Source organism: Dryobates pubescens, chromosome 5 (assembly GCF_014839835.1).
Source record: "Dryobates pubescens isolate bDryPub1 chromosome 5, bDryPub1.pri, whole genome shotgun sequence".
Taxonomy (NCBI): Eukaryota; Metazoa; Chordata; class Aves; order Piciformes; family Picidae; genus Dryobates; species Dryobates pubescens.
In genome coordinates, this window is record NC_071616.1 from 39,973,807 (window position 1) to 39,999,260 (window position 25,454).

A 25,454-nucleotide genomic window follows, 5' to 3' on the forward strand; every position below is an offset into this window, starting at 1 on the left:
TCCCAGGATATTTTTTAATCAGACTTCTTTATTACTAGAACTGCAGCTATCTTAGAGCCCCAGCATGAGTTTGTTTTGTACCACTGTCTCTCAATGTTCAAAACAGAAAAAAATGGGTTCCATGATGAACTGTTTTCCCCTGCTGAGATTCAGCACAAGAACTATTTTCCTTTAGCTAAGACACAGGAGATTTTGCTTTGCCAGTCCAAAATACATTGTAGATTATTTCCATGCATATTAGTTAAAAAAAGAAAATAAAAAAATAAATCAAACCCAACCAAACAAGGATGAAGTCTCTGAGAAGCCATTTGACTAGAAAATGAGACTCCAGAGTCAGCACTTCAAGAAGATGATTCGAATAAAAATGCTTATAGTGTACACCCAGATTTTCTGAACTGCAAAATTACCTGGAGATTCTCTATATGGCTGGGGAGTACCAGGATAGAGACCTATCAGTGTTCACCTGCAGTGCAAGAAATGCAGCACCACATATATCACATAGCACCATTCCAGAAATTCAGCATTCACCAGTGTTTTAAGGCAGTTTTAGTGCAAACAGCAGCATTTCCATGCACAGTGTCAGAAACTGTTTTAAAGGAGTTCTTGCAAATATTTTTTTTGCAGCAACCTTTGAGTAGTGATTTAGTAACAAGCAGCTACAGAATTTCTTTTGTCATTATTGAGAGACCTAGCTATAGAATATCACTCCAAGAGAATAATATAGCAACAATACAAACACAGTAGGTCTGTGCAATACAAAATGTCACCATAAAGATGGAAGAGAAGAACAGCAATCAAAAATCACACAGTTTAGTAGAGCTCAGGAGATTTCATCTATTATTGTATTAAAATCCACAGTCCTGGTTCTAAATTTTGGTTTCAGCAGTGAATGCAAGGAGGTGTTTGTCCTGACATAACAAATACTGTAACATACAAAGACAATTGCTGCATTTATTTGAACACTTGCTTGAAATGTATATGGAGATTTAGATGAAGTGTAAAGTCTTGACAATGTCACGCAAGCTCAGGGTAAGGAAAGATTTACCAACTCCTATAGTTAAAAAGACAGTGGCAGAAAATGCTTTTAACAAGAGACTAGCATAGGGTTAAAGCCAAATTTTTCTTGAACAGATGATATTTCAGATGGCCACACTATTCCAGATGCATCAATTTCCTTGAAAATCCAATCCATATATGTGCATATGCTGTGCTGGCAGGAGGACTGACTGAAATGGCCAAAACCCAAGAGCTAATATTCTTTTGGCCAGAATAATGCAATTATTATTTTCCTAGCTATCAGTCTAAGCATACAGAGCCATCTGTTATGCAAAGCAAACATACACATCTCAATTACAGAAAATGCAGTTGCCTTGACAGAATTTGGATTACACCACTAACCAGGGCTGTAAAATTTGTTTTAAGCTAGTGTATAATGGATGCCTTTCAGGAGTTTCCTAATTAGCATTTACCTGCTTAAACTAATTATCCATCCTTCTTCTTTACTGGCTTATTAAACTTCGTTGGATACTATGCATAAAACAGATTAATATGAGCATAAGACAATAATAAACATTAAGGTTCCAATTCTTTACTGTATTAGCGACATGGTGGCGCACCAGTTTCAAAATCTGAGGTTCTTGATACGAACTCCCAAACAGATTAAGGCATGGATTAAAGTCTATTACAAAACGAGGGACTTTAATGAGAGACAAGTATACTGATAGGAGTTAGAAACAGCTCTGCTTCCATTTCCACCATTTGGTTTGCTAAAGCCAGCACAAAATAACAATTACTGAACTTATTACAGCCAGTTGCTTGCGTGTTCTTTGAGGAGTTAATGAACCTCTATTCAGATTCTCACCAGATAATATTTTAAATTAGCCTTGTTCTGCAACAAATGTTAAATTTGCCCATTTCATTGTTGTTGGGGCACAGCAAAACTGACAGTTGCCAGGGCTAATAGTTGCCTCCCCACAGCAGAACGGGTCCCAATTTAAGGGAGCTGAAATAAATGCGATCTCAGTTTTTATTTTGCTCCTCAGGGTGACTGTAACAGAAGCAGATTATCCTCCTCTGAAAATCATCATGCAAAATCTTTCTGCTGCATTTTTAAGTACAAGCAGAAAGAAGCTCTCCTTCCTAAACATCTCTGAATGCTGCAGGATTAGGAATGTGCATCAACAAGCAACTTTTGTCCTGCCTTTTTAATCTTTGCAAAACAGTTGTCTGCAAGTAAAAAAACATAAATTAAGCCCTAAACAATTATATTTTAGAAATTTGTCTTTTCATACTAGTGAGCATTTGTGAAAGCAGCAAAATATGTCCTTGTTGGAACCCTCCCTGCAAGCCATTTTAATGGTCTCTTTCAGCATTTCTTGACTCCAAATGACTCCCTGTCATCGTGTCAGCTCCCTGGATAATGCAGGGTACTCCATAAACATCCAGTAATAGGACACAAGGGAAGTACTATTAGTGTGTCCCTTTCCTATCAGGTATAGAGGTTTAAAGTTCAAAACAACTGAGAAAAGAAATTTCATTTGTTCTCAATAAATTAATAATGATCCTTCATGGCAAAAACTTTTCACGCGCAAGTTTGTCTTAGCTCCGCGTCCAATCCTGACAGACACCATTTCCAATTACTTCTCGAGATGAGGCAGATGCAAATTGAAATAACTCATTCCATAATCCATGCAACAAAAACATAAGCCAAATAAACATTTCTTTCAAAACTCTAAACAGGAGAACAAATCATACACAATGATGTTCTAGGATTGAAAGCAACATACTTACTTGGGACAGGCCTAAATAGATGGAGACAGTTTCTGAAATGTATAAAAATTTTCCTTCTTGATTTAGTGCAAATACAAATCCATCCAGGGACTACAGAGTAAAGGGAACAAAAAGAAAAGAAAAGAAAACAAAACAAAAAGTGAATAGATTAATAAAAAATTCTAAGTTCCAGATAGAAAGAGAGTCAAACAAAGGCAACATGGAACAAATTGAGGAAAATGCTCTGATTTCTATAGGAACGCTTTCAGTTTGAATCTTTAAGACAGTTCCTTTACATTCTGTCTCTATATTAACAGACTATGAGTATATTCCAAAGTTCAAGGACTTATTGACATGCTTACATCTGCCAATACTGTTTAAAATGTATCTCATTTGCATCACAGCAGAAATATGGAAAAATTAAATGTTATTCCATTATTGTACAAGAAGAAATAAATAAGGAAAACAAATAGCCTTCCAGCCAAATGGTATCCAAGAAGTTCCCCCTCTCTACCCCCAGAATCAAAGCAGAGAATTTCCACTTCAAAAAACTGAAAAAAGAGAAAATAAAATCCTACCATCCTTCAAACCACCATGGACCTCAATAATTTGTTAATTAATTGAGGATTACACACACACACGAGCACGCACACACACACACACACACACAACCTCCTTTTCCTTTTGTGAGACAACAAACAAAGCCAATCAGCAGATTACTGTCAAATATGTTTACAGCTTAGATCTATAGAAATGTTATTAATTTCATCCCGTTGCTGTAAAACTCTAGATCAGATTTTACTTTGACAGGCTCAAATTTTTGAAGGGGTTTCCTCTGCAACTGCAAAAAGCAGAATGCAACTAACAGATTAATGCCTACCTTTTGAAACATGAGTGCAGTTAATAAACAAAGGACTATATTCTAAACTGACACACAGAGTAAATCACTGCACATCAAGATGGAAATACATCTCTAGGAATAAGAGCAGATCTTCACTAGGGAGAAACTGCCTTTCATAAACCACGTGTGCCTTTACTTTTATGCTTTTTTTTTTTATGAGGCTGCTTCCTGGCAAACAAGCTTTCACTAGTGCAAAAGTAAAAATCATGAAATCCCATCAATTAGAAATGCTAAAACAACTCAGAAAATAACAAACAGCCCAAGTGCTGGGATCAACAATTAAAACAACAACAAAAAAATCCCATCTCAAGTATCCTCTTTGGAGAAAGGTACAAGTAAAGTAAAAATACAACTGGCATTTGAGAGATCAACTTAGTCTTGGAAGGAAAAAAATAAGAGATGCAAACAAATTTGATGGAGCTATAGGATGACAGAGTCATGCAATCATTTCACTCCTTTTCAAACACAGAATAGTGATTTCTGAGAGTTTTTAACTTTTTCTCCTTTTTTATGCTTCTGCTCCTTGATTAATTTCTAACACACTGCTGGTAAGAAGCTGTCTTTGGCAAGTGTTCACCTCTCTCTGATGTAGTAGGTGGTGGAATTAGCTCAAAAATCTGTGTTTTCCGAAAAATAATAAACCACATATTGGAAAACAAACCCTCACTAAAGACACTGCATTAAAGAAAGACTCTAATTTATATTTATGAATTAATAAAAATGTAAATTTTCATAGATTTCCTTCATGCAAAAACATTTATATTATGCAAGCCATTTATGGCCTCTTATAAATCATCATCATTTCTTTTCAAATGATTAACATCAGTTCCTTGAATTTTAACATCAATAACAGGTGGAAAATTTGGAACAGTGAAGTTCAAACTTAGATCCATAATGGGACAATTAAAACCTTTACACAGCTGATCTCCCCCACTATGTATATTTCTTTTGCTCCTACTCACTTTCCCCACCAGAAAAAGATCAGAAGAGTAAATATTAAAGGTTTCAGTTTTCCTGATGCTGTGTCCCTTGTTCTTTTGAGGAAATTTAATCCTCTGCTAGAAATAAAACTGAGAACCATCACCCTAATTCCCTGGGCACCTATATAAGTGCTTGCTAGAACACCGTTCTCCACGAGCAACAATAAATTGCCATACTGAATCAGACTAACGACCTATCAGCAGTTGTTGGTTTTCCTGGGTCTGACAGTGTGTACCTAGGTGCTTCAGAACAGTCTTTGAAATATCCATAATGGTTATGTAGGTAATGACAAGCCTAGTAGAAGTTTCTTTCCAATCTCATGCTCTTGTTTTGGTTTGTTTTCATTTGTTGGGGGGCTGGTTGGCTGTTTTTCCTTCGGGGAGGCACAGAATCCTGGCTCAATTATATCTTGAAGAAAGAAATGTCACGAGTTATTTGTGCATCACATAAAATCAACTTTCATCTTAGTTTTTTACATATCCTGGCATTTAGTATGCTCCCCTTGTTCTTTTGCTTGAGTTACACACAGTTGGAGCACATTTATGATCTGGTCTGCTTAGTACAGTGCATTACTGTGTAAATATCTGGCAGATCTCTATAGAGTTTTGTTAGAACAGCAACAAGCAATTCCCTGAGCCACTGATGGTTTCCCTGCTTCTTTTCTACATGTTGTCTTGTCTAGGAATTGAGCTTTCTTAATGACAGAAGTCTGAAGAAAGCTTTTAGTACTGACTATGCAGATATGTTTTCTTCAGTCTTGTTTTGGAATTGACTGAAACCAGTCCTGCTAGAAGAATACAAACAAATAAAACTATCTCTGGCCAATACAGCTGTACAAAGACATTTCAGTCTTCATGGCTAAAGTTTGGAAAGTCATCAGCAACTGGGAAGAGTGTTAGTGAGAAGTGTTAAGACATTGTAAGCACTTGCTGCTTTTCCATGCCATTGACTTCAGCTCTCTCAGTTAAACAGTTTTAATTCCTAACCCTTATTTTTCTTTCTGGGAGACTATTCCTTACTTTTGCCTCCTAGTTTACTATAGGAGGTGCTATGGGTAGGGCACCTCTATGGTGATGGCAGGGCCAGTGCAGCAAACCCATGACTCCTTTGGCTTCTTGGGTGATCAATCACCTCCAGCCTCAAGCTGTGCCAGGGGAGGTTTAGGCTGGCTGTTAGGAAGAAATTCTTCACAGAGTGATTGCCCATTGGAATGGGCTGCCTGGGGAGGTGGTGGAGTTGCCATCACTGGAGGTGTTTAGGAGGAGACTTGATGGGGTGCTTGGTGCCATGGTTTAGTTGATTAGATAGTATAGGATGATAGGTTGGACATGATGACCTCGAAGGTCTCTTCCAACCTGGTCTGGTCTGGTCTGGTCTATTCTATTCTATTCTATTCTATTCTATTCTATTCTATTCCACTCCATTCCATTCCACTCCACTCCACTCCATTCCATTCCATTCTATTCCAAGACTACTAAATCATGATCAGTCCTTCTTCCTCCATTTAATTCCCACCTCCCTGAAGTAATGCTTGGGTACAAACACTGACCAAATTCAGCATTATACTCAATGGAGTTCATACAATTGCATTTTGAAAAAGCTACTGATTAACAGCTAATGAAACAGCCACTTCCATGCCCTGCACACAAAGACATTAAACCAAAAGTGCCAAGCACTAAGCTCAAGCCCTCACACATGACAAAAACTTGACAATAAAAACAGGGGGACAAAGAGCCACCACCTTCCAACGCAAGACAGTTCCTCCCACCGGTATGAAGGGGCTGCAGTGGAACCACTTTTATGACAGTGTTGTTGTTCCTTCTACAGGTCAAACAGCAGTTCTGAAGGACTGTCTCATTGGTTATTCATAGGTATTATTTATGAATATTTATTATTTAAGTAATGCGTGGTGAAATTTTTCAATTTTTCATAAAGCGTGTGTCCTTTGTGCATGCCAAGAGAGCAGCTTCACAGAAGGTGGCAGGCAACACAACAGAGGTTATGTTATACACTGAGGAAAAGTAGGCGATGCCATTGTACACCACTTCTTTACAAACAGTTTTGGCTTAATGAGAAATTTCTGGAAGTATTAAGGACCAAAAAAAAAAATAATCATCGCCGTAATAAAAAAACCCAAGGAAGGGTACTGGCTTTAGTTGGCTTTCAAATCTCTCTTTTAAAATGAGCATCACAGTGTAGTTTCCAGCCAGAATTTCTGAACAGTTTCACTAGTTCAAAAGCAGGGAGGCTTTCTGATTCAGATGTGCCACAGCTATCACACAGAAATAGGGCCTGCAGGCTGGGTCTCCGTACCGTGCCCTGTTTTCATCAGAGCAGAGGTCGTGAATACAAAGGTAGAGTGTCTTCTGTTAGGAAAACGTTCCTAATTGCTTTTTTATTTTCATAAATGAAGTTGCTTGTCATAAACTCAGTCCTATTCCAACTCGTGTGGCAGCTGAGAAAGGGTTAGGGTGACCCCAAATGCCGATTCAGAGCCCAATCCAGTTTAAGGAAGACCGGCAACTTCTTGTTGAAACCTACTCTTTCTGGGTTTGCGCAAAATGTGATTAAAGCTGAAGTTCCCCAGTACTTTTAATTTCAGAAAACCATTATGTATTATGCTGTTTCAATCACCACAGGCTAGTTTTTAATTTCTTTTTTCTTTTTTCCTTCTTTTTTTTTTTTAAACTGCCCCACTGTTTTCAACAGGCGCCAATTAAGATTCTGGGGTCAAAGGGTTAATTACATCTTCTTACCCACTATGTAGAATTTTCTGATTATTAACCAAGGTTGGATTAAGATGAAAAAGAACCAACACAAATGTTAATGCTTGCCCCTCCTCAAGAAGATTTATCATAATACCATGCTGAAATCTATATGCTTTCTTCAAAGCTGCTCGAGGATGAGGAAACACTAAAATAAACGCTTTAAAGACATGCAAGTATCTGATTTATTGAGCCAGTTTTCTTATTCCTGGAAACTGTTCTAAACTAGCTGGACAGGCCTGATACAAGATTTCCTTTGTCACATAGCAGCAAGTCAATGTGGCAGACATGAAGGAAGTGAGACTCAGATGTAAAAAGTCACTAGCTACAGCACTTCTGAATAATAATGCCAATAATTATAATTTATATCCTTCTGACATCAGAATAATATGGAAATGTAAAGCAGGGGGTTTTTAACCCAAAATACTAAGTGCCTTTTATAGTATTTGTAGGCTAGTGAGATTATTTCCTCTCAGGATATGAAACCCACTGTACCACTTTGACCGGCTATGCACTAATGTATAATGCATTGCACTAAATGGATTTATATTTGTCAGAGGAATTTTGTCCCAGCCATTTTTGCATATTCCCACTACGGGCAAATTTAATTCACTGCAGTCTTACTACAGTGTCCTTCTGGAGAATATCCTCATATTTCATACTATCCATGAAGTCCCTAATTCTTTCTAGTGTATTCCAGTGCTGCAAAAAAACCCTGTTACCCTGACCTAAACTCCAGTTAGAGTGAAGAATTACCAGTAGGCTAGGTTATTTTAATGACAGATTATTTTAAACTAAGACTTCACCATCTGTTCCACCCCCTAATTATGAATGCAAAAAGAACATATTTCACAATTACATCAGTAAAAAAGTAAGATATACATGATTTAAATGCATGCATGTGTTCTTTGTCCAATGCAGCGTGCATCTGTGATGTTTTTCCAATCGTTCAGGGTCTGATCAGGAGACAGGGGCTGGGGAAGGGAATACTCCCCCTGATAAAACAGATTAATTGATATACTAAACTTTTCCTGGCAAACAGATCATCTTAATTAGAATTTTTCACTGTTATGACATAATGATATTATAACCAGAGCTGAACATTAATTTGAGGACAAAGCCTGTCAGCAATTAGGCATAGAACATTCAATAACAGCAAAACTATTTTACTCGCTTTTTATTAAGAGAGTCAGTATTGTATGCAACTGACATTTACAAAAGCAAATAGGCCCTCTGTTATAATAAACATATCATTGCATAATTTATTTATTGTGTTACAGCATGCCTTAACAAAAAAAAAACCCACCACAATGAAAAAGTTTCATTTGAATATGGCAACCTTTCTTGGATGGGGAGGTTAAAATGGAATAATAGGCATAAAGGGTGGCTACCTGAAACCTGATTCAAAGCCCCAGTGCACATCTACTGTGCTCCAGCTGTTAGGATATTGGGGCAATATCCTCCAGCAACACCAAGAAACATACAAAAGCATAACTGCATAGTAGTGAAAACCAAGGTCAAATCTTGTACCTGAGTACTGCAAGACAACTGGAGTATTTCTCCTGAAAATAGCATTTTACATGGGATGTATTTGATACACATGAATAAAAATGAGCTTGGATCCTCTACTGACATACACACAAAAAACCCACCCCAAAACTCTAAAAGCTTTATACCTTCTCTTTAGTCTTTTTGATCCCTGGCAGAAAACAAAATAAAACAAAATAAACACCCAAATAAAATAAAAAGGCATAGGATTTATTGCGGTGTTCCTTGGGCTACAAGCTTTTTATGACTGAGTAAAACTTCCAGCATCAAGCATATAGAAACCCCTGTTTTCAAACCTCAAACCACTGTCATTTTTTCAATTACAGTCCACCATAATGGCTTATATGGCTGACATGACCATAGACTCCTCCTGAATTAATGACACATATTTGGCAACAAAGCAACATGTATTTGGCACCAAAATAGCTTCAGTAAAAAAGGATGAAGTAAGAAGACAAGCTCAAAGGATGTGGTTAGAATGGACTTTGATGCCAGCTTCCTAATTTGCCATCTTCGTGCTCTTTGCTTGTGTGGTCAGGATGCAATTTATGACAACAAGGTAGTGCCAAAAAATAAATGTGTCAATAATAATGAGGTCTGCTCTATAGCTTGGAGCCAAGAAATGAAGGAGGAAGAGAAAAGTTTACTGATTCCCTTGATGCATCTTTTGCCAGACTCAACAGAGTAAGTATGTTTATGTAACTGAAGCAGCAAAAACTTGCAGAGGCAGATTTACTACTTGATTAGAAAAAACAGATTTTGTTCCAGAGGACAAAAGTTTAGAGGCAAGAATAATGCTTCAAGGTGGCAGGCGGGTTCTTAACGTGTATTGCCAGGTTTATTCTCTGATAAAAGATTGGCAAGTATCAGAGATGAGCCTGAGAAGCACAGAAAGATTACAAATCTGTAAGCAGAAAAAAATAAATCAGAGATTAAGAGTTTGACAAATTTTGTGTGTGTGTGTACAAAAGCAACCAATGACTTTTAGGGATCTCTGCCTTGTAGATACCAATTCCCACCCCCTACCCCCACACACACGCCCAACCCCCCCTCAAAGGCCATTCTGCATTGCTGTAAAACCTCAAACCATCCTGACTGCATAGAGGAAACTGAACCATGAAAGCTGTTAAACTTGATGAAAAGTTGGTATCACAGTACGGGAAAAATAAACTATCCTTGAGTTATGTTGCAATGGTATTGGAAGACAAAACCAGCGAGGCTTACCAATGTAGACAAAAATACAACAAAATAATCCAGGGCAGACAGCTTGCACTTACTCTGCACCCAGTTTATCATAAGATCATTTTTTATATTTTTTTTGGCAAGCCCCTTCACACAGCATGCAGACAACTGTCTCAGTGCCAAAATGCAGATAAGAACAACAAAACCGAGTTACATGATAGAAGCCAGATGATCTTTAATTATCTCCAGGAAATTTTGGGGGGAAGTACTTGCACTATTTTGCTATATCCTCTGTGTCTCTGGTTAACTGACCTAAATTGCTGGGCTAAACTGTCGAAATTCTTCATGTAGCTTTTGATGCAGAAGGCACATTCATGTGCTGTGAGGGACTTAAAGTATTTGTTAGAAGTGGTGTGAGATGCTTTACAGAGTGCAGGGTCAGCTTTGCTGAAGTCAGCTGACTGCAAAGGTTATTTTAACTTCCATGGCATTAAGATTTTCAATGTGTGATGACCTACTACAAGTTGAAGCTTTTGGATTGTTTTTCTGTGAGGGTGAGGAAGCAACCTCTCCTGAGCAACACTTTAGAAGGTGAGTAGCACCCAGTAAGGAGAGGCAGGAAGTAATTTTTTTACATGACATGCAGACAGTTTTATAGCAGCTTTATTGGAAGAAGTTGTTCAGTAAACTGTACATTCCCTCTCTCCATAGCAGTGGTTTCCAATCTGTGGTCTTCCATCTGACTGATTTCAACTTTTGACTACTCAAACTGTAAACTGAACTATCCAACAGTCTGGAGAATGTGAGCTATTCATTCCGAACAACTTCAACCTGATCTGCTTGAAGAGGCTGTGAAAGGTCATTGAGAAAAGCAAGCTTGCTGTCTACAGACTTAAGTTCACCACATAGTATTTCAACTACCAATGGACAGTTTTGGGGAACCACTGGCCCACACACACAAAAGAAAAGATTAAAAACTGCTGTTGTCATTGGCAAATGCTAATTTTCATTGTCCCTTCTTCTCTATAAATGATTCACTACTAGAACAAAACACTGATTTACATTAGTACATGCTATACTAGCCACTGCTGAAAACTTCTTGTTAAAATCTTACTAGGCAGAACATTTATACTGTCTTTGCTATTCCCTTTCCTGAGAGGAGGGCTATATATATCATTGCAAAGAAAAGGGGAGAAAAAGGACTCCTGAGGGAGGGATTCAACACTGTTGCACTTAATTAAAATTCAATTTTGTGGGAGTTGTGTATTAAAGCACTGACCTTTCATCTTTATGATGCCAATTCCTGATGAGCTCCTTCCCTTCAATTATATAGGATTCCTACTGTTGGATCCAGACTGTTTGGACAGCAGATTATGATGCCAATAACTGCATGCCATCTAATGCAATCAACTGTATCTATTTAGGATGAGACATCATATAGAGATCACATGATATATTTTTCACCCTGAGAATGTGGTTGCCTGGGGTCAGGATTAAGTGTATACCTGTTCATGGAGTGGCTTTGCTTTGGATACATAAGGTTTGAGTACCAAATGGTTTCTGCCCTTTGATGGCACAAATATTCCAAACACATATGCATTTGTGCACCCAGAAGTGCTGTCCTGAGTGCAGGACTTGCCACTGTATGCACCTGACTAACATTTACTACCTAAGTGTCAAAACTGAAAGAGTAAGGTGACCCCCAGTAGCAGGAGCTATGGTAGTGAGAGTCGTCAGAATCTCCGCACCAGCACCTCAGACCACACAGCAAGAGACTGTGGGAATTTAACCTGACTGGAACACTGTGCAAGTAGAAGCACCTATCCAAGCACAACTGACTGTGGGAACAAGCAGTTTTGTGAATGGTATTGTTTCCAAAGCTGCAATTTTAAAGCTCTTCTGTGTTATCTATTAATATTTCAGTTTATGTATACAAAATGATCTTTCAATCATTGTATCTGCCTGATTGGTCAGCCTTTCTTTCACAATCTGGCTCTATGTGAAAGTAAACAGATAAAGGTAGCTAAATGCCTGCTGTCCAGGAAACAACAACAACAACAAAACAACCCAAAACCCCCAAAAAACCCACAAAAAAAAAAAAAAGGTGAAAAAAATATAGGGAAGAATTTGTGATAAGAGTTAAGTGCACTCTTAAAGTAACACCTGCACTCAGTAGGTACTCAGATGCTCTGGTGATTGATCCTGACAATTGGCTTGCTAGAATTAGATCTCTAGCCCAGAACTGAGTGCATGTGTTCTCACTTGCATCACACAATTTCATATATATGAAGCAGAGAGGCTGTGCTCAGGGAAGAACAGGATGAGGGGCTTATGTTTAGCATATTTAATCTATTAGATGGCAACAGAGACAACCAAAATAGATCTGAATGAGAAATTGAGTTGAGTTCTTTGCCTAGCATATCATTTTGATTTACACCCTTCTCGAAAGAACACCTTGAGAATACTTTACAGACAATAAGAAAGTAGAACAAATCCCAAATCCATTCAATCTAGTGTCGTTCCTAACTGTGACCCTTCGCAGATACATGGGAAAAAATCCAAACTTCTGCTCTTATCTTCAGCTTCTTATCCCATGATATAATGCAAAGATGACAAAACCTGGTCCTAATCAGCTAAGAGTTCCTTCAGCTTTTATCAATTCTTGTACTATTGCAGGAGTTCTGTTGGCTATACCAATTCTTTCTCTACCTATGAGGGTGTGAAGCAGTTCCACAGATGTCCACTATGAAGTTTTTGAAGATCCATATACAGGCTAAATTAAAGCAGCTTTTCCAGTAAAAAAAACAGCACATAAGAGCCTCCAGAACTGTTGCTGCTATTTGACTCCTTAGTCCTGTGACCTTTGAAACAAGAAGAATCTGGACTGGCATGATTCAGAATCTGCTAGTTACTAAAACAAGCTTATAGAGGCACAGATTGTGAAGTGGTTCTTCCCACTTTGAAATTGGTTTCCTCTGCATGCCTTTGTCTGTATGTCCAGCATCCCAATCCATGGCTAATGTTTGCTAGATTTGACAGTGGGCAGAGGTCTCAGAGCAATTCCTACAAATTTGGTGAAAATACTGATAATGGAGACCTGATCATCTGAGAGCCTCTGCAGCAGTAAATGCTGGACTGTGAATTCCTATGGCACTAGAGATGACAAAATAGAGATGTTTCAAATCCCCTGAGCACTGAAATAGTGCAACCTGGCTGAGGTTGTCTTAGACACAGAAGCCAACAGAGGACAAGATGGAAATCTGCAGAAAACTATGCTGTGCTATCCTGGTACCCATAGAATTGCTCTCCATTCACTCAGATGTGCAGGAAAGGCCGAGAAACACAGGAGTACCGTGAATATGTGGGACTAACAGAACAACTGCTAACCTCCTCAAGCAAGTTAGAAACTTCATTATTAACAGAAGTATTTCAAAATCTTCCCCTACATCTGCATCCTACACAGCAAAGCTGATATCTCTGTGCCGGGTTGCTGTACTTCCATTAAGGGTTTTGAGGTTACAGAAGCACATTTCACACAAAAGCAGGGCATGCACATTTATGTGAGGATCAATTGTCCTCATAGAATTGGAGGTCTGGTCCTGAATGATTTCAGGAAAGAACTCAGCTTGTCACTACAAAACACCATTGCTGTTGACCTTCCACTCCTGTTTCACAGCTGGAATACAAGACCAGGTGAGAAGATAGTATGTAGCTATGCCACAAGCAGGACAATAAGGAAAAACTGCTTCTCCCTCCCTTGCCTTTTTCGTTTGGGCGGGGGGTTTTGTGTGTGTTTTTGTTTTGTTGGGGTTTTGTTTGTTTTGGTTAGGGGTTTTTTTGTTTGGTTTGGTTTGGTTTTTTTGAGCTCACCTCTAATGCCTGTGTAGGTAAAGATAAGTATGGATTTTGCTGTTTACCAGCTCACTGCATAAATTCCAGCATATCAACAGCACAGAGCAGCTCTTTCAGTGCAAAAAAAAAAAGTTTATATTCTTTTTTTAAACACAAGCTAATATATTATACTGACACCTCTGACTACTGTGATAATTAAGAGTCTGTTTGCATTTCCATAATAAAATCCTATTTTCTAGGGCTGGGGAGGACTGAGGGGATTATGATTCATCCATACAGCACCAGTGGAAGCTGAAAACACAAGGTTTCAATCAAGAGTATTTTCTTGTCCTTTTAAAAACAGTTTCACAGTAACCATCTGAAAATGTTCCTCTGTACTTTTTACCACAGGGTTTTAGTGTGCAGCCACACCATCATGATGTAGCCTTAAGGTGTCTCCTAGAGCAGACGCAGCATGAAGTATAACCTGTTCATCAAAGGGTGCTCCAGTACAGTAGCTGTCATTTGTGCCAATAATCCACATGCCACACTATCTAAAGAGTCCCAAATAAGTCTTGACACCACCAACCCTAATGCTGTTTATTGCACTTGTCCACAGTCTACATGTTGCATCTCACATCCCAAGTAGAAACTGATGTTATTGGTCTGCACTGTTAGGATCCATTTCACTTCAATTTGTAACAGACCTGAAACTTAAAAGTCTTTCCCCAACGTAACTCCTCTTGCCAAACACTGGCACCATTTTCCTAATACTCAGAACCAGTCAGAGAAAACCAACATGATGCTTAGAATCATAGAATCAGTAAGGTTGGAAAAAACCTCAGAGACCATCAAATCCAACCTATCACCCAACACCTCATGACTAACTAAATCATGGCTTCAAGTGCCACATCCAATCCCTTTTTGAACACCTCCAGGGATGATGACTCCACCACCTCCCTGGGCAACCCATTCCAATGGCCAATAACTCTTTCTGTGAAGAACTTTCTCCTCACCTCGAGCCTCAACTTCTCCTTGACACTGTGTCCTCTTGTTCTGCCACTGGCTGCCTTACTATGATGCTTTAAACATGCAGTGTGTCTAGTGTACTAGCTCTTCTTGCTCCCATTGTCAAGTTTTCCTTCTTCCTACTCCATTAAAAACTCCCATGTATCAGCAGTTGTGTCCTGCCTTGAACAGTATCTTCTTCTACATTCTAGGCAATGCCTTCCATGTTTGTTCAGTTGTCTAAATTGCAGGCAGTTGCCGCCAGTTACCTTTGCATCTTTATTGTGCAGTTCTGAATTCCTGCTCCTGCTAGCTGGCGTGCAGCACACTTTCAATTCTTATTTGTGGAACGTCAATGAAAGAACTTCGAGCACAAGTTTAACTTCAATCTTTTTGTAAAAATATAAAATACAAACCAGAATTTCCTCAATCATCCTTTTATTTGTTCCAATAGCTGCATTTTGTTTCCTTTTCCCCCCTCTTCATCTATTTCCTTAAGTGACTGGAAAACTACCTTGAGCCTGAATCAATTAAAATCATAGAATGGTCTGGGTTGGAAGGGGCCTTTAAAGGTCACTTAGTCCAACCCCTTGCAATGAACAAGGATATTTTTAACTAGATCAGATTGCTCAAAGCCCCATCCAACCTGACCTTTAATGTTTCCAGGAATGGAGTACCTACCACCTCTCTGGGTAACTTGTTCCAGTGTTTCACCACCGTCATCATGAAGTATTTCTTCCTCAGGTCTAGTCTGAATCCACCCTCTTTTACTTTAAACCCATTTCCCCTTGTCCTAGCAAACAGGCAACTAGATGCTGTCAGTGCTTTTTATGCTGCTATGCGAACGTCTTTCCAGTTCAGATTCTGTTCCCATACCGTGCCCAAATGAACATGATGCCTGACACACAACACAAAAAGCAGTATAGTTAGACTTCTGCATGTAAATTTGCCTTTTTAATTGGCAGCAACCCTTCCAACTTGAAATAAATAAATTTAAGTGGTCATGCCTTAACGAGTTACGACATTTATCTGAATTTCTTCAATCTGTTTTCAGTCACTATAGTGAAAAAGAAACGATGTTTTATCAGTCCTTCCCTGATTCTGGTTTGAAACCAGATGGGAAAGAGCAGAAGCGCACACACACAAGATAACTGCAACAGAAATATAAGCAAATGTTTTCTACATCTGAGAAGACTGTTTGAGTTCTGACTGGAGTTTAAAATCTAAACAGTATTTTCAGCCTAGCAATATTCTTAGCAGGAGTACAATTCAACTTGCTTGAGGCGATTTCCTATGGCACTTCAGGCTATTTTTATTTCTAAATTACATTTTTAACAGACAATAAAATAAGCACATGAGAATGCTTAGAAATTCAGAATGCTTTTTTGACCCTAAAAGATGGACGTTCATGGTGTATGAAACTTTAAAGCATCCTTGTCTGAAACCACAATATATCTTGCCATATATTTCTAGCCAAATATTCTGGCAACAAAATTTTCTCTCAGAATCACAGAAACGTTCAGGTCGGAAACGACCCTGAGGATTATCGAGTACAACCATTAACCCTACTCCACAAAGTCCACCCCAAAACCATACCCCCACATCTAAATGACCTTAAAACACATCCAGGATTGGCAACTCCACTGCCTCCCTGGGCAGCCTATTCCAATGCTTGACCACTCTTTCTGTGAAAAAGCTTTTCCTAATGCCCAGCTCTCACAAGCTTCCATTGCCTCTTCCCTACCCTGCAATGATATTGCCATGCCATTCACTAATATCACAAACTAGTAACAAAAATACTTACGAAGAATCATAGAATACAACAAGTGCAGGCCAAGATTTTTCCAATTAGGAAAGCATTAAAAAATAAAAAGGGGGGGAGGGGGGAAGCCATCACCACCACTTAAACCCCCCAAAACCACCACTACCAAAACAAGCAAATAAACCCAACCCAAACCAAAACCAATACACAAAACCAAAACAAAAAAGAAAGCCACCAAACCAACCAAGCAAAATAAACAAAACAAAGCAAACAAAAAATGCCCAAAACCACCAAACAAACAAAACCCCCAAACCAAAACAAAACCCCAAATCAAACCAAAACCAAACCCCAAACCAAACCCACCCCCCCAAGTTTTGGTAAGTAAATATGTACATACTACAGCTATTTGAAATTAATGTCCCAAATTTAAACATCAGCTTCTGCCTAGGGCTGCCTCCTAAAACTCTTACTGAGGAACATCACCAAAACTTAATTCAGTGCAGAACTGCTCTTTCCTAGACCTCTCTCTAACAGTAATCTGGAACTAAACCAAACCTAAACTCTTGATAACTGGTACATTTGTTATTGCCTTTGTTCCAAATAAAAGAGGCTCTGGATACCTTAGCAATCTGTTCATTAAGATATGCATATGGATCTATAGAGTGACAGTCTGCAGGCCTGAGAGTTAAAATAGGTTAAATAAAAACATAGAGCACAAGTTAAAATCGGTGTGGATGACAGATCCACTGCACACAGATTGGAAAGCATTCCTAGAATCTGTGAAGGTAAATGGAAAGAGTTTTGTTATTGCTATGAAAGAGACAAATTGAAGCTGTACAAACATTGTAACATGAGCAATTTCATTCAGAAAGCTACAGACAAGAATGCTAATGCACAGAACAAAAAGAAATCCCAGAATTCAGGCTATAAAGTTATCATGAACAGGGAATTTCCAGAGCCTGACTATTGCTACATACTCCAGACATGCTGGATTTGGAGCAAATCCATATGAATCTATCAATATTTTGTGCTTCACACACCAACTTCTATTGCTGTCTCTGACCTACAATAATTACAGTCTACACATCAGAGGTAGTAATATTTCATAAATCACAATTATCCAACTACTTAAAAGCTCTTTCCTGTTACACAATAAAATGTTATGCTTCTCATACAAATGGTTTCACAGCACAAACTGCTCTTGTAAATATTACAGCTTTAAATAGCATTTACTATTTGTAAATGCTTGTTGAACACAGCAGGTGGCAAAATGATTTAGCATCATGAGCAAATACATATGGTTGCTTGAGCCCAAATTTTAGAGTGGATAAACCTATTTTCTAGTCCTACATTTAATGGACTAGAAATGAACAAAAAGGCAGCTAAAACCATTGTATATATCCTGGCAACTCACTGCTTCAAGTGAACTTTCTCATATGAAGTACTGTGCTTAAAACAACATAAAAGAAAATCACAGGTCTCACATATGCAATGAATGGCTCGTCTGCAAGATTTCCTCTTACAGTTTCCGAGTAGGGTTATGCACTATGGAAAAATAATGCAAAGGCAAAAGCAAGAGCACAGTGTTATGCAGTCTAAAATCAATAGACAGAGAAAAGACATTAACCAAGAGGCTAATAAAAAGATGCTGCCCTGGACGGTAACATAAAGAGCCCTGATATATTTTTTCTCTTAAAAAATGCTATTCCTTATGCCAATTTTCCCTTAGCACTGCAGTAGTTTCTCTGTGTATATACACGTCACCTTACATTTTTGTCTTGTTCCAGTTTTATGTTTGCATTTTATTTTCTCATTTCCTTCCTGCTACTCCCCTGTTCCTCTTTACCAGCTTGAAGTTTACACAGACCTTTACTAGAAATGCAGGGTTTGGAGAGTTCCCTTTTTTTTCCCCACCCCCCCCTCCCTTTGTTGTAATGCCCACATCTCTTTTTTCTTTTTCCTAGAGAAAAGATAAGTTTACCCAGAAAATAAAAAGCTAATACAACCTTTAGCTCATCAACAAAGTATGTCTTGTTGTAGCCAGGAATAAGTTAATAAAACAGGGAAAAAGCTTAGTGGCTTAAAGAAAAAAAAAACCCACCACCTCCTTGGGGTTATGAACGAACAATGTTGTTTTTTCTTCCCAGCGTGCAAGGATTTAATTAAGTGATAACAGTCACCTTGGGGTGGCTGCACAAGGCAATAATATCTAGGTGAAGAAAAATGCTGAAGAGAGTTGAGTACAGTCAATTTATCTTCAGAGAAGGCAATAAATGAACAAAGCATAGGTATTTGGCTGATTGTTTTGGAATGTTTCCATTACTGATAAACATCAAAATAAGAGGACAAAGATTTGGTATTTTCAGTATCTGAAATGTATTAAATACAGAAAGAAACACAGGAATAAATCAGTGTGAGGTCATATCCTAGAGTTCTAATTGCAAATGGTTTGGTAATTATTCAAGCTAAACATAGAACAAGGGAATTTTAATGTTGACACAAAGGATAGAAATACAGCTGAGATGTGTATTTATAGCAAACACAAAACACTGGATGAATTTCACTCTGGAGGAAAAAAATGGTAAGTGTAGATGGAAAGAAGTGATATATATTAGACAAATATATGCAACTTCGTGGCCAGGAACCCAAATTCAAGGATTTAAAAACAGGGTTGTGGGGGTTCTTCAGGAAACAAGCAGCAAGCTCAATTATCTATAAGCCTCTATTCTGCCACTCCTGTGAGAAAGAGCAACGTGATGCAGAGAGGAAAGACTACCAGGAGGAAACATTCTTCTTTACCTCAAAGCTTTGCATTATCCGAATCACAGGGTTTGAAAGGAATGTATGGACTGTCCTTGGGGGTTTTACCATGTGCAAGGGGCTCTGAAAGCTAGGTACCCACAGCTGTAAGTTAGTCTTCCAAAACTTAGCACAACATAGAGTTCAGCCACAATAGTTGCTAGCAAGCAGCATAATCGGCCAAAGCCTCTGCCAAATGGACACAAACGGAGCTTAATATGGAACATGGAAGAAACAGCACAGACACAACAATAATCTTGGGAATTCACCACATTCCTCTATTCCTCTCAAGCTGGAAATTCTCATTTTCTTTTTAATTTTGATACTTTTCTTGAATCCATCTCCAGCAGTGAGGGAACAGATAGCTATGTCCTTGAGCTTACAACTGGGTTAAACACTCCTCACCCACCCCCTTCTGCAAGGAGGAGATGAAGTCTACAGACAATTGTTTTTTAACTTTGTGGGCAGATGTCAGTAATGAACAGCTCACACAGTGTCCTGAGAAAAAGAAATAAATTAAATCTCTGTGTGTATGAGAGAAGGCAGGAGTATCTGAGTTTAAAGAGAAATAGCCATTTCTGAAAAATACACAACATTTTGAATTTGAAGAAAAATCTCAAACCAGATTCAACTAAGTTGCCTCATTATGATTTCTAGTGTATGCCTGGCTACAGCTATTTCTATAAACACTGCTTTTCAGGGCCTATCTTTTCAAGGCCCTGTGCATCAGATCTACATTAATAATTGGTTTCAATGCAGTTACTTTCCCACTAAAAGCAACATGTCCTTTAAAAATACTTTATGAAGGGCAGAGAAATTTATTTCTCACCTCTAGGAGGCTGAAGGTTTGTCACCTGCCTGTAGCTGCTGCTTGGCCTTGGTAATGTGATTGCAGCAAACATTCTAATTACAGCTGCAACCTTATTGGTTATCTCCATCAAAACACTAGGGAAGAATTAATATGAAGCTTATTCTTTTCTTCAGGTCAAGACTGGGACACATGACATATGGACATATGGTTCAGTAGCAGACCACCTTTTTCAGGCTGCCAATCCAGGACCTACTCTGAGTTCCACAGGGAACAACAAGGGGCATGATCTTGGTTCGCCATAGAATTTGGGCATCTTAAAACATTCCAGCACAAAAGCATTGTTGTTGAAACTATTTTTACACCTGATCAGCAAGACTGATATTTAAACTCCCACTTTTTTTGAGCTGCAAAGCTGGTGAAAATGAATACAACTAATGGCAATTACTGTTTTAAAATATTTTAACTGCACTGAAACTCCAGTTTTAGGAGGCACTGCTCACTGCAGCCTGCAGATTCAATGAAGACACATGACTTTAATTCATATTCAGCAGATTTTACTCACAAACAATTAGAAACTTCTATTTAAAAAGAGGGAACATTAAATCTTGCATAATACAGTGGCTAAGGTTCCCCTTTCTAGTTACCATTGGCACAGCCACAGAGATGGGACAAACAGGTTTACAAACTCCAACGCAATGGAGTGAGATACAATGTTATTTTTCCAAGTATGATTTGGAGGTGTTTGTAAATTCTGGTCCTAGAAGCAATGCTGTATTGCAATGGCCAGAAAAATAATAAGAAAATGTGATTACCTGGGTGGTAGTTTTATTTACTTTTCAAAGGTTTTTTATGAGACTTTAGAGGTTATTTTTGTTCCCTAAAGAAGAAAACCAGTACTTAACCGTGGACTAGAAACATGCACTAAATTTCGACTTAACAGAATTAAAATCGATCCACAAATGTCTCAGACCAAGGTGTGACATTAGCTACACAATCAGAGTATAGCTCTTAGAACTAAAATACAATATGTCTTTTAAATTTGAGTTTACATGTTCACTGTCCTATATATTTGAACATCTTTTCTCCTTTTTTTTTTTTTTTCCTTTTCCTATTTTTATTTTATCTTTTCAACAATTGTTGGAAATGAATCAGATTCTAAACGTGAAACTCAGCTGAGACTGTTCTCCTGAACTAGCTGTTTCTTCAGCTTCTTCACCACTAACTCAGAATCTTCACCTATTCTGAGGTACAGTTCCAGATCAAGCTCACATTCCTAGGTCCTACCTACAGCCTTTGGGACAGAGCATTTTTTCTTTAATCTAAAGGATTGGAGTGGGTTCCAGAATGTGCTGGAAGGAGATTAATCTGATATAGTTGAGTGATAGAAAGGAGGGGGATTTGAGGGTCTAAACCAAAATCAACCAGCCAACCAAAAAACAACCACACAACCTCCACAAAACCCATCCAGAAACCCAAAACCAAACACAACCAAAAAAAAAAACCCCAAACCCACAACCAAAACCCCAACAAATTCAACAAACAAAACCAAACAAAACCAGTAAAAACAAACAATGAACTAAAACAAAATTTTAAATAAAGAGAAAACAGACAGTGGAGAACTTAGTAGGAGGAACAAACCAAAATTTTCTTGAAGATCTTGAAAACATGATGGGAAATGTGTAAAAGTAGTTACTGTAAAGTACAGCATAGGGGGAAAAGTGGGACAGAAATACAGAGGAGTTTGGGAGGAGAAAACGGAAGGAAAAAAGCAGGATAACAATGCTAAGTTTCCCTTTTAGTAAATAATTTCATAGAATGAATGTCACCCAGTTGCAGACTGCTGTGAGAACAGAGAGGTATGCTATCTAAAAGTTATTTGGTGCTGCAAACAGAAAATTAACAAACAATATCTTCTCCAGAGCCGCTTACGCGGCAGAGGCGCAAGTACGGCCCAATACCAGTTCATCAATGTCTGAACTGAAGCAGAGATGAAGGAGGAGGATTTCTTTTCCTCTGGAGGTTCTTTCCCCCAGTTTTTTACATTACTAACCTATTCCTGCAAGGGATAACTTTTATCCTTTGCTTACAAAGACTGATACTGCCTCTAGAAAACATTAAACTGCAGAAAATGATGAATTTTCCCACAGTATCTTCATGTAAGAGAATACCCCTGGCCATACCTCAGAACATTTTATTCTTCCCCTTACAAACTGCTGGTGGTTTTCTGTAGTATTTTAAAACAATACTGCCCAAATATTTCAGCTGTGTGAGCCTGTCCAGAGTTGACAGTCCAAGGCATAGCCTTAAAAAAAGACTTCAGTATGCAAGTCAAGTGAAAAAAATTCTTGAAGTAGGCTGTTCTTACACTGGTCAACACTGGACAGCTGTTAGCAGAAAACACAGTCAGTATGAAAATCTGCTGTCATAGAACAAACTCTTTCCCCTTACAAAGATCTCCAGCAATACTTTCAAGAATCACCTAGCAGTAATAAAGAACATGAGGAAAACATCTTGCTGTCTTGTGTTAGACAAGTGCTTTCCCATTTGTGTTAATATCAGCTGAAGATGTTTGGTACATGATGTGTATATATCAATGTGGAAATTTATTGATCAATGTTAGCTGAAGGCAGCTCACCTACTGTACTAGCTTTCTAGTACAGTAAAATGGCCTTTGCTCATTTTTAAGGATGCAATATCTGAAAAGCCATACAATGTAAAAATGTCAGTTCATTTTGACTTTACATTGCTATTCAACTCTACACTTGACCTATCAGCCAAACACCTCATGGCTAATTAAAAACCCTCAAAATATATACCACAATATCACCTTTTTTTTTTTTTCCTCTTCTAGAAATCTCTTCATAGTTACAAAGGCTAAAAAATGTGTGTCTATGTTTGTCTACACCCCCATCTGCCTCTGTGTGGGATCTGGATCCCTATAGATCCATACATCTTTCCAGCAGCACAAAAACCCCCACATCCTAGTGACTGCATTTATATACTTTGTTTTTTCTACTACTCATCCAGTATATAATATTTAATATTTGTTATTAAGATGAGCTTTACATCCCACCTTGATCAGAAACTTAGTGCATGCTATCTGTGAAAATTTACCCCTACTAAAAGGTGGTTTAGTAATAAAGTTTATTTCAGACTGTTAGGTAGGTACATAATACAAATAAACAGATGCAGCTCTCCCGGTTTTATTCAGCTGTGGCTATCAGGAGCAACCATGATGTAATCAAGGTAGTTAAACAGTTAACTGCACAAGAACTGGTGCAGTTTGAAAAGGAGTTGGTATTGATCAACCTGGTATAGTGGGAGATGTCCATGCTCATGGCAGGGAGGTTGGAACTAGATGGTCTTTAAGGTCTCCTCCAACGAAAACCATTCTGTGATTTAGGAGACCCATCCCCTTCTGACATTGCTGTATAATGTGTCAGCCAACATTTTCCTGGGTTGCATATATGATGAGGGCTACAAGTTTCCCTAAAATGTATTCAGCTTGCTCACTTGCCTTATGATAAGAATGAAAGGGGAACAGTAGACATCAATCTGCTAATATAATGAAATAAATTTAATGTGATTTTGGAAGGACATACAGTCATTGTACGCAAGATGTATACACTACTGAGTCTCTAATAACACTAGTGAGAAACTTATGGGACTGGTTTTCCCAGCAACTGGGGTGCATGAATTGCCATGAAACAACCCTGACCCAACATCCAGAACATGAGCTGCAGGGAAGATTTCCCTTTTCCTTTTCTTACTCTGTTGGTGTTGCTAACTGACATAGTAGTATCATTGTAAGTACTAAGATTAACTAGATAAATATTAACCAGCATAGAAGGAAACCAATTTTGGAACATATTGTGAAGTATGGAAGAGAATAGAATTAACCAGGTTGGAAGAGACCTTCGAGATCATCGAGCCCAACCTATCATCCAACACCACCTAATCAAATAAACCATGCAACCAAGCACCCCATTCAGTCTCTTCCTAAACGCCTCCAGTGATGCTGACTCCACCGCCTCCCTGGGCAGCCCATTCCAATGGGCAATCACTCTTTCTATGAAGAACTTCTTCCTAACATCTAGCCTAAACCTCCCCTAGTGCAGCTTGAGACTGTGTCCTCTTGTTCTGATGCTGGCCCCCTGGGAGAACAGACCAACCCCCACCTGGCTACAACCTCCCTTCAGGTAGTTGTAGACAGCAATAAAGGCCTCCCCTGAGCCTCCTCTTCTCCAGGCTAATAGACTGCAAGCACACATGTCCATGATTTCTTCACAATTTATTATTATTTTTAGTTTTAAATCTTAGAAGGTTTACATTCTTTTATGAAGCAGCACAGATTTCATCCTGCAAACACAATTTTAGATTTCTTAATTCTATGGTATCTGTTGCAGGCTGAATTTCTGGGACAATTCAGTCAAATTGGTTTAGCTGTTCTCAGAAGTGTGGTAGAGACTCTTCTACATTGCCCATGGGAAAAAAAAATTCATATGGCCTTTTCTCTAGACTGTTCTGTTCAAACCTGATCTCATTTATCCAAGTTATGAATCTGAATAAAATCTGAATTTATACATGCCTTGCAGAAATTCACTGGAGGACAGCTACCAGAAAAACCTTAATGATTCCATTTAAATCACACATAAGTACTGCTAGAGATTGCTGGCACCTGACCAGAGCTTGCATTTACATCTCTAAATTGCTTTAGGTCAGTTGTATGTCACAACCAGAACTAACAACTGGCACTTGCCTGATCACATGCCCATCGGTCTGGTAGTCTAAAAGAGGAAGCTGTTTTGTCTGAATATGAAAGACATGTGAACCAGACTTTGTCTAGGAGAAACAAAATGAAGCAACAAAGTGCAGAAGACTGAGAAGGGAATGGAGTCACTTGATTGAAGGAAAGACCCTGGGATTAACAATAAATAATAGGGATGATTCCAGGATTGATTAGTCTAGGAGCCAAGATTTGGGCAACTTTCATAATGTGAGAACAGAAAAGAGCTTCAAATTACCTTGTCCAAACGTGAAGGGCTCCAAATCCACCTTGATATGAACCAACATGGGAAGGAAGGAGTTAAAAAAATA

The 25,454-nt window shown here is 38.4% G+C and overlaps 1 protein-coding gene across 2 annotated transcripts in view; it reads right to left on the reverse strand.

Moving 5' to 3' along the window:
• The window catches only part of NPAS3 (neuronal PAS domain protein 3), a 664,058-nt gene that overhangs the window by 202,334 nt on the left and 436,270 nt on the right, over positions 1-25,454 (reverse strand). For both annotated transcript variants that reach the window (XM_009902996.2, XM_054162086.1), the window contains one exon: positions 2,791-2,880. In XM_009902996.2, coding sequence (XP_009901298.2) covers positions 2,791-2,880 — 90 coding nt within the window. The remainder of the gene's footprint in view (positions 1-2,790; positions 2,881-25,454) is intronic.